At 39.2% G+C, this 14,833-nt stretch overlaps 1 protein-coding gene across 1 annotated transcript in view; it reads left to right on the top strand.

The window, feature by feature from the left end:
• Window positions 1–14,833, top strand: part of LOC124556456 (protein purity of essence) — a 443,522-nt gene that overhangs the window by 299,147 nt on the left and 129,542 nt on the right. Inside the window, exon 50 of the mRNA XM_047130407.1 lies at window positions 11,919–12,101. Within this exon, the coding sequence (XP_046986363.1) occupies window positions 11,919–12,101 (183 nt within the window). The remainder of the gene's footprint in view (window positions 1–11,918; window positions 12,102–14,833) is intronic.

The raw sequence follows: 14,833 nt of genomic DNA, 5'->3' as shown, positions 1-14,833 counted from the left end.
GATACCCCTCCATTGTAGTGACGTGACTACATTTCGTACTCTCCAGTTATCTTTTTATGGTTTTACTGCAATTGAAAAATATAGATCTAGAATTTTAAAAAAAATGCTAATGTTAGAAAATAGCATTTTTGTTTATCTACTTTGCAGGTACTATGCCTCCTTCAGTGTGTAGAAATTCACACACATCACTCACACTGAATGAATGAAATTTTCACTCTACAGTGGAGTGTGCACTGATATGAAACTTCCTGGCAGATTGAAACTGTGTGCCCGACCGAGACTCAAACTCGGGACCTTTGCCTTTTGCGGGCAAGTGCTCTACCATCAGAGCTTCCCAAGCTCGACTCACGACCCATCCTCACAGCTTTACTTCTGCCAGTACCTCATCTCCTACCTTCCAAACTTCACAGATGCTCTCCTGCAGAACTAGCACTCCTGGAAGAATGGATGTTGCAGGACATGACTTTGACACAGCCTGGGGGATGTTTCCAGAATGAAATTTTCACTCTGCAGCAGAGGGTGCACTGATATGAAACTTCCTGGCAGATTAAAACTGTGTGCCAGACCGAGACTTGAACTCGGGACCTTTGCCTTGCATGGGGAAACATCCCCCGGCTGTGGCAAAGCCATGTCTCCGCAATATCCTTTTTTCCAGGAGTGCTACTTCAGCAAGTTTCACAGGAGAGCTTCTGTGAAGTTTGGAAGGTAGGAGACTAGGTACTGGCAGAAGTAAAGCTATGAGGACAGGTTGTGAGTTATGCTTGGGAAGCACAGATGGTAGAGCACTTGCCCGTGAAAGGGAAAGGTCCCGAGTTCAAGTCTCGGTCCAGTACACAGTTTTAATCTGCCAGGAAGTTTCATCACTCACACTGTTTTGTCTACATGAAGTATTATGATAACATCAAAATAGGGGGGGGGGGGGGGAGAAAGAGAGAGAGAGAGAGAGAGAGAGAGAGAGAGAGAGAGAGAGAGAGAGAGGTGCAGACCTTTATTTTTTTTTAAAGGAATGTACCCAGAACAAATAATACATGCTCTACATGAATGACGAATCAAACACCAGTGACACTCCCACCTTGTACAGCTCAACAGATCTGCAATGGCTGAATATTCATTTCCACTAGTCCTTCTGTGGATTATGGGAAAGTTGAAGATACTGGGCACAGCCTCATCCTATTGGGCTACAGAAGTCAAGAAAGCTCTGGAAATACAATTAGCAGACAATCTGCTCAACTGAAACAAGGGATTCCAAATCAACAAATCATGGAAACCACTTGTTCCTTTTCTGCACTCTCAAAGGAATTATGGTTCCAAGTCTTTGCTGCCTGGCGTTCTGACACACATAATCTATTTTAATATTTAATCACATAATTTCTAAACACTGTGGATTTGCACTTGGTATGTTTTATTCTTAGGTGCGTCAGGTTTTATTTATAATTGACACTCTTGTTGCAGAATGTTATCTCTGAAACAGTAGCATATACTCCATAGCATTCTACATCTACATCTACACGATTACTCTGCAATTCACATTTAAGTGCTTGGCAGAGGGTTCATCGAATCACAATCATACTATCTCCCTACCATTCCACTCCCGAACAGCGTGCGGGAAAAACGAACACCTAAACCTTTCTGTTCGAGCTCTGATTTCTCTTATTTTATTTTGATGATCATTCCTACCTATCTAGGTTGGGCTCAACAAAATATTTTCGCATTCGGAAGAGAAAGTTGGTGACTGAAATTTCGTAAATAGATCTCGCCGCGACGAAAAATGTCTTTGCTTTAATGACTTCCATCCCAACTCGCATATCATATCTGCCACACTCTCTCCCCTATTACGTGATAATACAAAATGAGCTGCCCTTTTTTGCACCCTTTCGATGTCCTCCGTCAATCCCACCTGGTAAGGATCCCACACCACGCAGCAATCTTCTAACGCAGGATGAACGAGTGTAGTGTAAGCTGTCTCTTTAGTGGACTTGTTGCATCTTCTAAGTGTCCTGCCAATGAAACGCAACCTTTGGCTCACCTTCCCCACAATATTATCTATGTGGTCTTTCCAACTGAAGTTGTTCGTAATTTCTACACCCAGGTACTTAGTTGAATTGGCAGCCTTGAGAATTGTACTATTCATCAGCCATTTTTTAGAATAGTAATCATGCATACAAATTCTTAATTAGTGGCTTAATTAATTAGTAGAGGAGTCATTGGATTCGTAAAAATTATGGTGACAAAAGTATCGTGTCAAAATTCAGAATTTAACGAGTGTAGTGGCAAAATTTACAATAGAAAATATGATATTAATTATCTTGTAAGTTACATTAGTTTTGTGAAAATTGATGTATATTAGTGCACTTTATTGAAACCTGCCCTGCCTTGAGCAACTAGTTAGGCATTCCACACACAATGGAAATATTTTAGTCCTTGTAGCTGCAAACAGGCCTGACCTTATCAGTAGTGTCAGCATACAAACAGGGATTAGCACTCATGATGTCCTCATAGCAGTGATGGTTACTGAATTTAATAAATTTGTCAAGATGGCTAGGAGAGTATTTACGCTAGAAAAAACAGATAAGCAGTTGCTTGTGTCCCACTTAGACAGTGAATGGATGTCAATTAACTCCAATATGATGGATGTAGAGGAATTATCAGCAAAATTTAAACTGATTGTAAATCGCGCTCTGGAGACGTATGTGCCAAGTACGTGTATTAAGAATGGAAAGGACCCTCCATGGTTTAATAATCAAATTTGGAAAATGCTGAGGAAATGGAGTTCATTACAGTCTCAGTTCAAAAAAGAATGCGCAAATGTTGCCAGGCAAAAGTTAGTAGAAATTCATCCATCCATAAGAAGACATGACGAAGTATTGCGAGTAGTATTTTCTGTGGATTGTAAGAAGTATTTGATTATGTAGTTCACATTATTCTCCTAGAGCAGCTCAAATATTGTGGTATCATAGATAATTGTGTTAACTGGTTTTCATCTCTCATAGCTAAGAGTAAATGACATATTAAATATTTTTCTGTTTTGTGCTGCATACTGAAGTTATCATCTCATTATTCACGTACAAGTCTCAACTCGGTGGTATCCCATATTCAGGCATTTCTGCAATATAAAATTAAGTTTTTTCATATAAAATTATAAGAATATTAATTTTGGTAGATATTTGTGTTTTATGTGTTACAATACTGGGTGTTCTAAATGAATATTGCCGTTTTAAGGCTTTGTAGCGTTTATTACATTCAACTTCCACAGCTGTAAATAGTACATCAAATGAAAGAGCTGCTCAGTTTATCTTACAGTTATTCAATGTTAACACCATTTGTCACCTGACACACATCGATCCAGTAGGCACTGTCTTCCCAAAAGGTTATCAGTGCGTCTGAAGTAATTGTTGCAACAACTGCTTCAGTCTTGTTTTTTAAGTCGGGTAGATCAGCTAATAGTGGAGGTACATAAACATGATCCTTTTACGAACCCCCAAATGTGAAAATAGCACTAAGTGAACCTGGATACCATACGAAAGCAGATCTGTCAAACAAGATCTGTTATCTGGTCCCTTGCAGCCAATCAGCGGTCGAATACAATGCTGTAAACTGTAATCTGCAGGCTTTACAGCTTGTAACAATTGCAAAAAATAAGGACATAGTTGTAAACGGTATCTTAAAAGTATTCTCTCAGATATCAGCAGAATTGCTAATTCGCAACTAGCCCTCCAATCTGATTTCTTGGGGCTACATATAAAAGTCTCTGAATCCTTCAACACATTCTTCAGTCACTCCTGGTTGTCCCATACTCTTCCCTTAGCAAAAACAACTACTGTCCTCAAACTGATGACACCGTCTATGAATGTTACTATCATTTGGAGGACTACAATGAAACTTAGTATGGAATGCATGTTGAACTGCAACAGATTCAGTCCAACACAATAAGCTTTCAGTTCACGAGTTGCCATCTTTGCTACTAATGCTTTCTGATGGGTGGTACAGGAAACAGTGCACGCACAAATGCACAGGTATACAAACAACACTGGTTCTCTTCCATTTGATGTACACACTAAGACAGAAAACGTGAGGCTCTCTGTGTCCCTTATGCAAGCAGTTACTCGGTTTGTCATCGATTGATAGTCGTTGGATGACCTCCTGGTGTATCTCATGCCAGATTATATCCAATTGGCATGTTAGACTGTCAAAATCTTGACCTAGTTGGAGGTCTCCAAACATTCCCCATTGGGGAACGATCCAGTGGCCTTGCTGCCCAAACCAGGGTTTGGCAAGCGCGAAGACAAACAGTAGAAACTGTCGGCATATGCGTACGGGCATTATCATGCTAAAATGTAAGCCCAGGATGGCTTGCCATGAAGGGCAACAAAATGGGGTGTACTATGTCGTCGACATACTGCAGTGTTGTAAGTGTAATGCGGATGACAACCAAAGAGGTCCTGCTATGAAAGGAATGGCACCCAAGACCATCACTCCTCATTGTCTGGAGTAAAATTGTCTTCATTGATGAGTCCCACTTCAAATTGAGCCCCAAAGATAGGTGAAGACAGACCTCAAGACACCCCAGAGAGCGGTGGGATACCAGCTGACTGGGCTTACAGTTCAGCAAGATATTTCCCACCTGCACATGGCGAGAATTTCTACTGCTTGTTTTTGTGCTTGCGAAACCGTACCTTGGCCTGCAGCTTGCTGGATCTCTTCTGGAAGGAGACCATTTGGGGCATTATGGACAGGGCTCTCCAACCAGCTCAGGATTTTTATAATCTAACATGCCAGTCGGGTAGAATTTGGCATGATATCCCACATGGGAACATCAAACAACTCTTATCAATAAATGCCAAGCCAGATAACTGCTTACATAATGTCCAGAGATGGACTAGTGTGTTATTGACCAGCTCAATTTGTGAAGCTTTTTCTCTTGACTAACACATTTCTGTGATTGAAATTGTAATCATTTGCTTGTCTGTATGTGTACATCACATCTACCGATTTCCGCCCCATTTGGATAATTTGTTTGTGGTGTATATTTTTTTCTTTTCCTTTTTTTCCTAAGAGTGTTTTAGTTGCAATTGTAAGTTAAATGTAATAAATACTACAAGTTGAATGTAGTAAATACTACAAGGCCTTAAAACTCCTACATTCATTTTGAAACACTTGATATAATGCGTGCGTGTCTGTTTCTGTGCTGTTGGAGTTCGTCAGAACTTCGACTTGTGTGCACTTTTTTAATTGCACTTACCACATTTTTTTGGCAGCACAATCCAGTCCAGTGACACTTGTACAGGGCTATTACAAATGATTGAAGCGATTTCATAAATTCACTGTAGCTCCATTCATTGACATATGGTCATGACACACTACAGATACGTAGAAAAACTCATAAAGCTTTGTTTGGCTGAAGCCGCACTTCAGGTTTCTGCCGCCAGAGCGTTCAAGAGCGCAGTGAGACAAAATGGCGACAGGAGCGTATGTTGTGCGTGAAATGCACTCACATCAGTCAGTCATAACAGTGCAACGACACTTCAGGACGAAGTTCAACAAAGATCCACCAACTGCTAACTCCATTCGGCGATGGTATGCACAGTTTAAAGCTTCTGGATGCCTCTGTAAGGGGAAATCAACGGGTCGGCCTGCATTGAGCGAAGAAACGGTTGAACACGTGCGGGCAAGTTTCACGCGTAGCCCGCGGAAGTCGACGAATAAAGCAAGCAGGGAGCTAAGCGTACCACAGCCGACGGTTTGGAAAATCTTACGGAAAAGCCTAAAGCAGAAGCCTTACCGTTTACAGTTGCTACAAGCCGTGACACCCGATGACAAAGTCAAACGCTTTGAATTTTCGGCGCGGTTGCAACAGCTCATGGAAGAGGATGCGTTCAGTGCGAAACTTGTTTTCAGTGATGAAGCAACATTTTTTCTTAATGGTGAAGTGAACAGACACAATGTGCGAATCTGGGCGGTAGAGAATCCTCACGCATTCGTGCAGCAAATTCGCAATTCACCAAAAGTTAACGTGTTTTGTGCAATCTCATGGTTTAAAGTTTACGGCCCCTTTTTCTTCTGCGAAAAAAACGTTACAGGACACATGTATCTGGACATGCTGGAAAATTGGCTCATGCCACAACTGGATACCGACAGCGCCGACTTCATCTTTCAACAGGATGGTGCTCCACCGCACTTCCATCATGATGTTCGGCATTTCTTAAACAGGAGATTGGAAAACCGATGGATCGGTCGTGGTGGAGATCATGGTCAGCAATTCATGTCATGGCCTCCACGCTCTCCCGACTTAACCCCATGCGATTTCTTTCTGTGTGGTTATGTGAAAGATTCAGTGTTTAAACCTCCTCTACCAAGAAACGTGCCAGAACTGCGAGCTCGCATCAACGATGCTTTCGAACTCATTGATGGGGACATGCTGCGCCGAGTGTGGGAGGAACTTGATTATCGGCTTGATGTCTGCCGAATCACTAAAGGGGCACATATCGAACATTTGTGAATGCCTAAAAAAACTTTTTGACTTTTTGTATGTGTGTGCAAAGCGTTGTGAAAATATCTCAAATAATAAAGTTATTGTAGAGTTGTGAAATCGCTTCAATCATTTGTAATAACTCTGTATGTTCACAATAAATTTACAATTCATATTCACAGAATTTCAGTAACTTGAGAAAAAGCTCATATTATTCTGTACTTTCATTTACTCTGCAGATATATAATTTCCATTGAGTGTTCTATTGTTTTGATTTATTTCTTGGCATCACGAGCTGCTGAAAATTATCCTTTATCTTTTAGGAAATAAGTAAGGTTGTCAAAATATTGCTTGTGCTTTAATTCTGTTTGTTCATTATGAATTTTGTCTGGAAGTATATATGCTTATGTAAGCATTTATTAAGCGTGGATTCATGACTTTCACAATTTCACATGTGTTCTTTAAATCTAATAGAGTAGTTCCTAGCCATTTGTCCACTGTAAAATTGATTACAATCATCACATGAGATTTTATAAATTTCCTGGGTTTGAGAAAATTTGAATTTTTACTTTTACTTGTTATATTTTCATTTTACGTACAATTAATATGGACATAAAAAATGCAATGAAAATTCTATGGTTCCAACACACTATATTGTTATCCATAAAACATAAATATCTACCGAAATACGCATAAGCAAGCAAATTTATGTTCATGTAAATTTATACGGTAAAAGCTATGTATTGTAGGATTGTTTGAAAATGTTAAATTGCCAGGATGACTCATATGTAGGTAATGAGATACTGAAATCAGTCTGCAGCAGAAAACAGAAAAATATTTAATATCTCATTCACTGGCCTAGTGCATACTGTGGGGCCCCTTCTGAAAAGCAGCTCTTAAAGAGGGAAAAAAAACTAAGTGTGTTGCCTTGAGAAACTCTTGAGTGTACGCATTAAAACAGTGTCATATGTTAAAGATCATTTTAAATGTCAATGATTCGTCCATTGGATGGAAGTGACCTGTGTGCTACCACCGAGTTTTATCCTCAACGTTCCCTTCGTCAGCAACAACATATGCACAATAATACACTGTGCAAGCACTAATCACTCTCCTCCACACAACTTGTATACAAATATGATACTTTAAAACTTTTTACCAAGCTGGAGAAAGGCAACATCTAACCTACTCTTCCAGGACAATATTGCAGCATTCTCACATGTGTCTCCAGTGTGTAAAACTGATTACTAATTGTTATGCAAAGTGGTGAGTAATTAAAACTATTTAATTTTGAAGTAAAACAGCATGACATTTTCGAAATAGTTTTCACTAATAAACTGAATCACGAGGAAGGTTTGTGTATATAACTACATATTACAGAAAAGTCATCAGGATGTTTAAAATAAAATGAAAGTGATGTATTAAAATTTTTTTTTTTTTTTTCACTGCCATTCAATAATAATTTTGAAACCAACACTGGCCAACTGCTGGCAAAAATTACATCTCTTGTCATATTGTATCATTGATTGACATGGAAAATACGTGCTCATCGGAACGAATCCAGCAACCACTCTGCATTACTTTCTTCCATAGGATCCTTCATTAATTTCATTTTAATTTATACGTAGTTAATAAAATGATATAACTGACAACCACTATCAATCATTATATGAAATTTTATTAAATCTTTGAGCATTTATCCAGTGATGGTAAATGCCTTACAGATGGCAAAACCAAAATTGTAATAAAGCTAACAGAGCTCATACAGTGCAACTTCATTGTATTCCATAGAATAATTTGTGTTCAGCACTTGGTAGTTCATTTAGTGTCAAAGAATTTCAGACTTGCTTTAGCTATTTAACTAAATATTATTTGCAGCTACATTAACTCTTCTGCAGATAATTAGCATGTAGCTATATTCAAATACAAATGAAAATAATAATATCTTATTAGACCCTGTCCACATCGTTATGATATATCGTACAAGTGACCCATGGAATGTGTAACTAATCTGTACCTGTAACACTGTTCCTATCTCTTGCTAATCCCCATAACAATTGCTACTTGGGACCTTTGTCAGTTCTATATTTTGAAAAGATTCTTCTCATCTCGACTATAGGCAGTCCACAACTGTTGTTATCAGTTTTGTTAAATGAAGCTAACACTTGAATAAAATGTAAATAACAAATTATATGAAATGCTCGAATGGTGGACAAATGCACAATAATTTGAGCTGTGTTGCAGGAGAAGTTTTAAACCAAAGTTTGCCTTCAAAATCCCAGAGGTCACGGTGTGACTTCTGGATGCATTAATGTGCTCTGATAGTCAAGGGAAGATGATAATGGAAATTGTCCCATGTAACAGCAGTTGTGAAGAGAAGCAGGATAGGGGAATAGAGTTTAAAAGATCTAGCTTTCTGGTCAGTTAATTGTTCTAGATAGCTTGCTTGATATACCATAATAATGTGGATGAAATCTAATAATACATTATTAACTTATTAAAGGCCATCATAGTCACCATTGCCTGTAAAAATTATTTATTTCTACTGTTGCAATTTCAGCCTTAATCCCGTGCTTTAGCACATGTCAAACTTCAAAATTCTCCCACGTGTACACATTTCATCGTCGTGTCTGAGTCTTTTAAAGATGTTACCATGTTAAACATAAATTCTAACCAACCGATGTTCTTGTACATGGTTTAGTCTTTGATAATTGCCTTAGGCCAAAATTGTGACAGTGAAAATAAATAATTTTTGCAGCCAACGACTGTGAACCCAATCATGAGAAGTTAATCTACTATTAACATAATTTGTATTTAAATTTGGATGCATGCTGACCATCCACAGACAAGTGCACATAACAGAAAAGAAGACTTAGTTAAATAACTAAAGTAAGTATATTAATTGGATAGATAAGAAAACCACCAAGTGGCGGCAGAACCCACACATAAGAGGAGGCTATAATTAGGCGAGCTTCTGGAGCCAGTGGCTCCTTCTTCAGGCAGAAGGGTTGACAGGTAAGGAAGAGAAGTAAAGGAAAAGAACTGTAAAGGTCTAGGAAAAGGGGTAGATTTCAGGAAAGTCGACCAGAAACACGCGCTGGGGAGTCTTACCACTCGGGATGAGAAGGAGAGACTGATTGTTGAGGACTGCATCGGACAAGATTTGAAAACCTGAGAGCTTAAAAGTGGAAGACAGTATAATATGCAACAAGACAGAGATTACTGCTTAAACATCATGCATGAGTTAATAAGAGTGAAAAGTTAAGTACATTGTATGTAACACAGATGGGAGGAGGGCCACGAAAAATAGCCAGGTAATACGATGAAAGATGAAAAATGTAGAAAACTAAAACAAAGTGAAGAAAAGAGTAGACACTGTGAAGAAGTGCTGAGATGGAAGAAATTGATGTAAATTAAGGCTGAGTAGTTGACGAAATCTAAGGACATGTTGTAGCACTAGTTCCCACCTGTGGAGAAACTGGTGTCTGGAGGAAGAATGTAGATGGTGCATGTGGTGAAACAGGCACCGAGATCACAGTTGTCATGTTGTAGAGCATTCTGTGCAACAGGATGTTGTGTGTTGCCAGTATACACTCTCTGCCTACACCCATTCATCCTAATTGATAATTTGGTGGTAGTCACTGCAATGTAAAAGGCCGAATAGTGTTTACGTAACACCTGGTGTATGACAAGTGTTGTTTCACAAGTGGCTCTCCTTTTAGTAGTATATGTTTTGCCAGTTACAGGACTGGTATAGGTGGCGGTAGGAGGGTGCATAGGGCAAGTCTTGCAGTGGGGATGGTCATAGAGGTAGGAGTCGTGGGGTAGGGAGATGGGTGCAGAAGGAGCATAGGGTCTGACAAGAATATTGCAGAGATTGGGAGGCTGACAAAAAGCTATTCTAGGTGTGGTGGGCAAAATTTCAGACAGAATGGGTTTCATTTCAGGGCATGATTTTAGGAAGTCATAGCCTTGTCGAAGTAGCTGATTAATACATTCCACACCAGCAAAATACTAAGTGACTAGTGGTGTGCTCCAAAGTTTTGAGAGAGAGATGAGCAGTACGAGGATGGGATGTGATGGCCCAGTCAATCTGCTTCTGAACTAGGTTGGTGGGGTGATTATGTACAGTGAAGACTGACATGAGAATGGTGGTGTATTGCTGTAAAGAATCTGCATCCAAACAAATAGGTTTGCCTTGAGTGCCAAGGCTGTACGGCTGTATGTTCATTCTGTCAACACGCAATATTCTCTTGCAGAGCATGCTCTACAACATGACAATCGTGATCTTGGTGCCTGGATTCTTCCTCCAGACTCCAGTTTCTCAGAACTATGCAGGTGGGAACTAGCATTACAATGTGTCCTTAATTCTCTCCACTCACCTGGCCTTAATTTACGTTAATTTCTTCTGTCTCAGCATTTCTTCACAGTAACTGCTCTTTTCTTAACTCCATTTTAGTTTTCTACATCTTTCATTGTCTTACCTGTCTATTTTAATGCTCCCTCCTCCCACTTCCGTTACATACAATACACTTAGGTTTTCACTCTTATTAATTCATGCACAATGTTTAAGCAGTAATCCCTGTCTTGCATATTACCCTATTTTCCACCTTTAAGGTCTCAGGTTTTCCAATCTCATCTGATGCAGTCCTCACCAATCAGTCTTTGCTTCTCATCCCATGCGGTAAGTTTCTCCTGACCCACAGTTCTGCGTGACTTTCCCAAAATCTACCCATTTTCCTAGACCTCTACAGTCCTTTTCCTTCATCCCTCTTCCTTCCCCTTCAACCCTTCTACCTGAAGAGGAGCCACTGGCTCTGAAAGCTTGCGTAATTAGAACCATTTTTAATGTGTGAGATCTGTCGCCACTTGGTGAGTATTTTTTTATCCGTCCAATTAAATTATTGTGTCAAAGATTGATTGTTTTTGTTTTTATAAACCAATTATATAATACTTAACAGTGAATAAGCTAAAAAGTCCCCAATAAAAGTCTTCTGTGGTATATAAGGAGTTGACCTATAGGATCTCTCTTTATTTTAACTTAATTATGAATTTACTTGTGCTATTTCAAAAACATTTAATATCATTCAGTAAATACTCACAGATCTTAGTAGGAGCATTATTCACATCCTTTGAAGTTGAAGTCAGTGTAATAAAAAAAGGAAGGGGAGGGGGGGGGGAGGGGGAGAGAGAGAGAGAGAGAGAGAGAGAGAGAGAGAGGAGGAGAAATCTCATGAGTACACTTTTGCGCAGGTGTTACATAAGCAGGAGGGGAAAAATAGTCAGTTTAACTGTATGAAAGTGGAAATGTTGCTTAAAGTCTTCCTTATCAAAATTGCTACAGCCAACTGTTCGTATATGCTCTTGAATAATACAAACATAAGTAACTTTTGTTTATTCTGCATTTAAAGTTAATTTCTTCAAGTCAGTTACTTAGTATTGTTACTGTTTTCAGATGCAGGATGCAGATGAACCAGAACAGAAGGTGGAACAGGAACATGATGAAGATACAGATGCTGAAGAAGAAACAAGTAGTCCACGTATTCATTTTCTTCGGCTTGCACTATTGGAGCACTTCATTGGTGCCGTTTCTAAGCTCAAAAACCTGGGAGGAGTCAAATCTGTACCCTTTTTGCAAGTAAATATATTTATTGTACTAAAATGATGCTTTATGATTTGATAAGTTTACTTGCAACTTGTTAAATGAATACAAAGCTGAACATCTTACATACATTATGAAGTGTCATAAAACCCAGAACTACTTTTATATTTGAATTAAATCAACAAATCTTAGTGCTGCAGATGACGTCTAGTATGGTCTGTCGTATCTTAAACTGTGTGTCCCATAACTGCATGTAGTCTTCATTTTATTGCCATTCCTTTTTTTAGGGAAATAAGGTAAAGGACTTTACAAGACATGTACAAGCAATACATCCATGACTTTTTTGGAATCATCATCATCATCCTCATTCCCCCCCCTGCTCTCTCTCTCTCTCTCTCTCTCTCTCTCTCTCTCTCTCTCTCTCTCTCTCTCTCTCACACACACACACACACACACACACACACACACACACACACACACACACACACAAGGGTGGTGTGTTGCAGTTGGTTCTGTAAGTCATTTATGGAACTGTACAGTTAAAAACAATTCAACAGCCAAGATGGCATAAAATTTTTCTTTGTTGAAGACAATCTATTTCAACAGGTTGTGCTGTCGCCTTCAGGTTTCAGAATCTTTTTGTAATAAAAGACCTGAAGATGACAGCATGTTGTTGTTGTTGTTTTTTTTTTTTGTTGTTGTTGTTGTTTTTGTTTTGTTGTCATCTTCAGTCCAAAGACTGGTTTGATGCAGCTCTCCGTACTACTCTATCCTGTGCAGGCCTCTTCATTTCGGAGTAACTGTTGCAACCTGCATCCTTCTGAATCTGCTTACTGTATTCATCTCTTATTCTCTCTGTATGATTTTTACCCTCCACGCTTCCCTGCAGTACTAAATTGGTGATCCCTTGATGCGTCAGAATGTGTCCTACAACCAATCCCTTCTTCTCGTCAAGTTTTGCCACAAATTCCTCTTCTCCCCAAGCCTGTTCAGTACCACCTCATTAGTTACATGATCTATCCATCTAATATTCAGCATTCTTCTGTAGCACCACGTTTCGAAAGCTTCTATTCTCTTCTTGTCTAAACTACTTATCGTCTATGTCACTTCCATACATGGCTACACTCCATACTAGTACTTTCAGAAAAGACTTCCTGACACTAAATCTTTACTCAATGTTAACAAATTTCTCTTCTTCAGAAATGCTTTCCTTGCCACTGCCAGTCTACATTTTATATCCTCTCTATTTCGACCAACATCAGTTATTTAGCTCCCCAAATAGCAAAACTCATCTACTACTTTAAGTCTCTCATTTCCAAATCTAATTCCCTCAGCATCACCTGATTTAATTCGATTACATTCCATTAACCTCATTTTGCTTTTGTTGATATGCATCTGATATCCTCCTCTCAAGACATTGTCAATTTCCTTCCAATCGCTCCTCCGAATCCATTGCAATCTATGACAGAATTACAATGTCATCGGCAAACCTCAAGGTTTGTATTTCTTCACCATGGACTTTTAATTCCTCCTCCAAATTGTTCTTTTGTTTCCTTTACTGCTTGCTCAATGTACAGATTGAATAACATTGGCAATAGGCTGCAATCCTGTCTTACTCCATCTCAACCATTGCTTCCCTTTCATGCCCCCTTGACTCTTATCACTGCCATCTGGTTTCTGTACAAATTGTAAATAGCCTTTCACTCCCAGTATTTTACTCGGCCACCTGTAGAATTCGAAAGACAGTGTTCCAGTCAACATTGTCAAAAGCTTTTTCTAAGTCTACAAATGGTTTGCGTTTCCTTAACCTATCTTCTATTAGAAGTCGTAGGCTTAGTATTGCCTTGTGTGTTCCTACATTTCTCCGGGATCTAAACTGATATTCCCCGAGGTTTGCTTCTACCAGTTTTTCCATTCGTCTGTAAAAAATTCATGTTAGTATTGCTTTCTTTGGAATGTGTATTATTATATTCTTCTTGAAGTCCGAGGGTATTTCACCTGTCTCATACATCTTGCTCTCCCAAGGCTATCAGTAGTTCTAAAAGACTGTTGTCTATTCCCAGAGCCTTGTTTTGACTTAGGTCTTTCATTGCTCTGTCAGATTCTTCATGCAGTATCATATGTCTCTCATCTTCAACTACATCCTCTTCCATTTCCGTAATATTTGCCCCCAAGTACATACCCCTTGTATAGACCCTCTACACGCTCCTTCCACCTTTCTGCTTTCCCTTCTTTGCCTAGGCCTGGTTTTTCATCTGAGCTCTTGGTATTTATACAGGTGGTTCTTTTTGATCTCCAAAGGCCTCTTCAGTTTTGCTGTAGGTGGCATCTATCTTACCCCCTAGTGATATATGCTTCTACATCCTGACAATTGTCCCCTAGCTATTGCTGCTTAGCCATTTTGCACTTCCTGTCGATCTCCCTTTTGCCTGCTTCATTTGCTGCATTTTTATACTTTCTCCTTTCATCAATTAAATTCAATATCTCTCTGTGTTACCCAAGGATTTCTGCTCGCCCTTGACTTTTTTTCCTATTTGATCCTCTGCTGCCTTTTGTATTTCATCTCTCAAAACTACCCATTCTTCTTCTACTGTGTTCCTTTCCCATGTCCGTATCAGTCATTCGCTACTGCTCCCTCTGAAACCCCTCGATCTTTCAGTTTATCCTGGTCCCATCTCCTTAAATTCCTACCTTTTTTGCAATTTCTTCAGTTTTAATCTACATTTCATAAACAACCAACTGTGGTCAGTCAACATCTGCCCATAGAA

This window comes from Schistocerca americana, chromosome X (genome assembly GCF_021461395.2).
Source record: "Schistocerca americana isolate TAMUIC-IGC-003095 chromosome X, iqSchAmer2.1, whole genome shotgun sequence".
NCBI classification, from domain to species: domain Eukaryota; kingdom Metazoa; phylum Arthropoda; class Insecta; order Orthoptera; family Acrididae; genus Schistocerca; species Schistocerca americana.
Note: the sequence above shows the minus strand (reverse complement) of the source record. Positions and strands in the feature narration are given on the sequence as shown.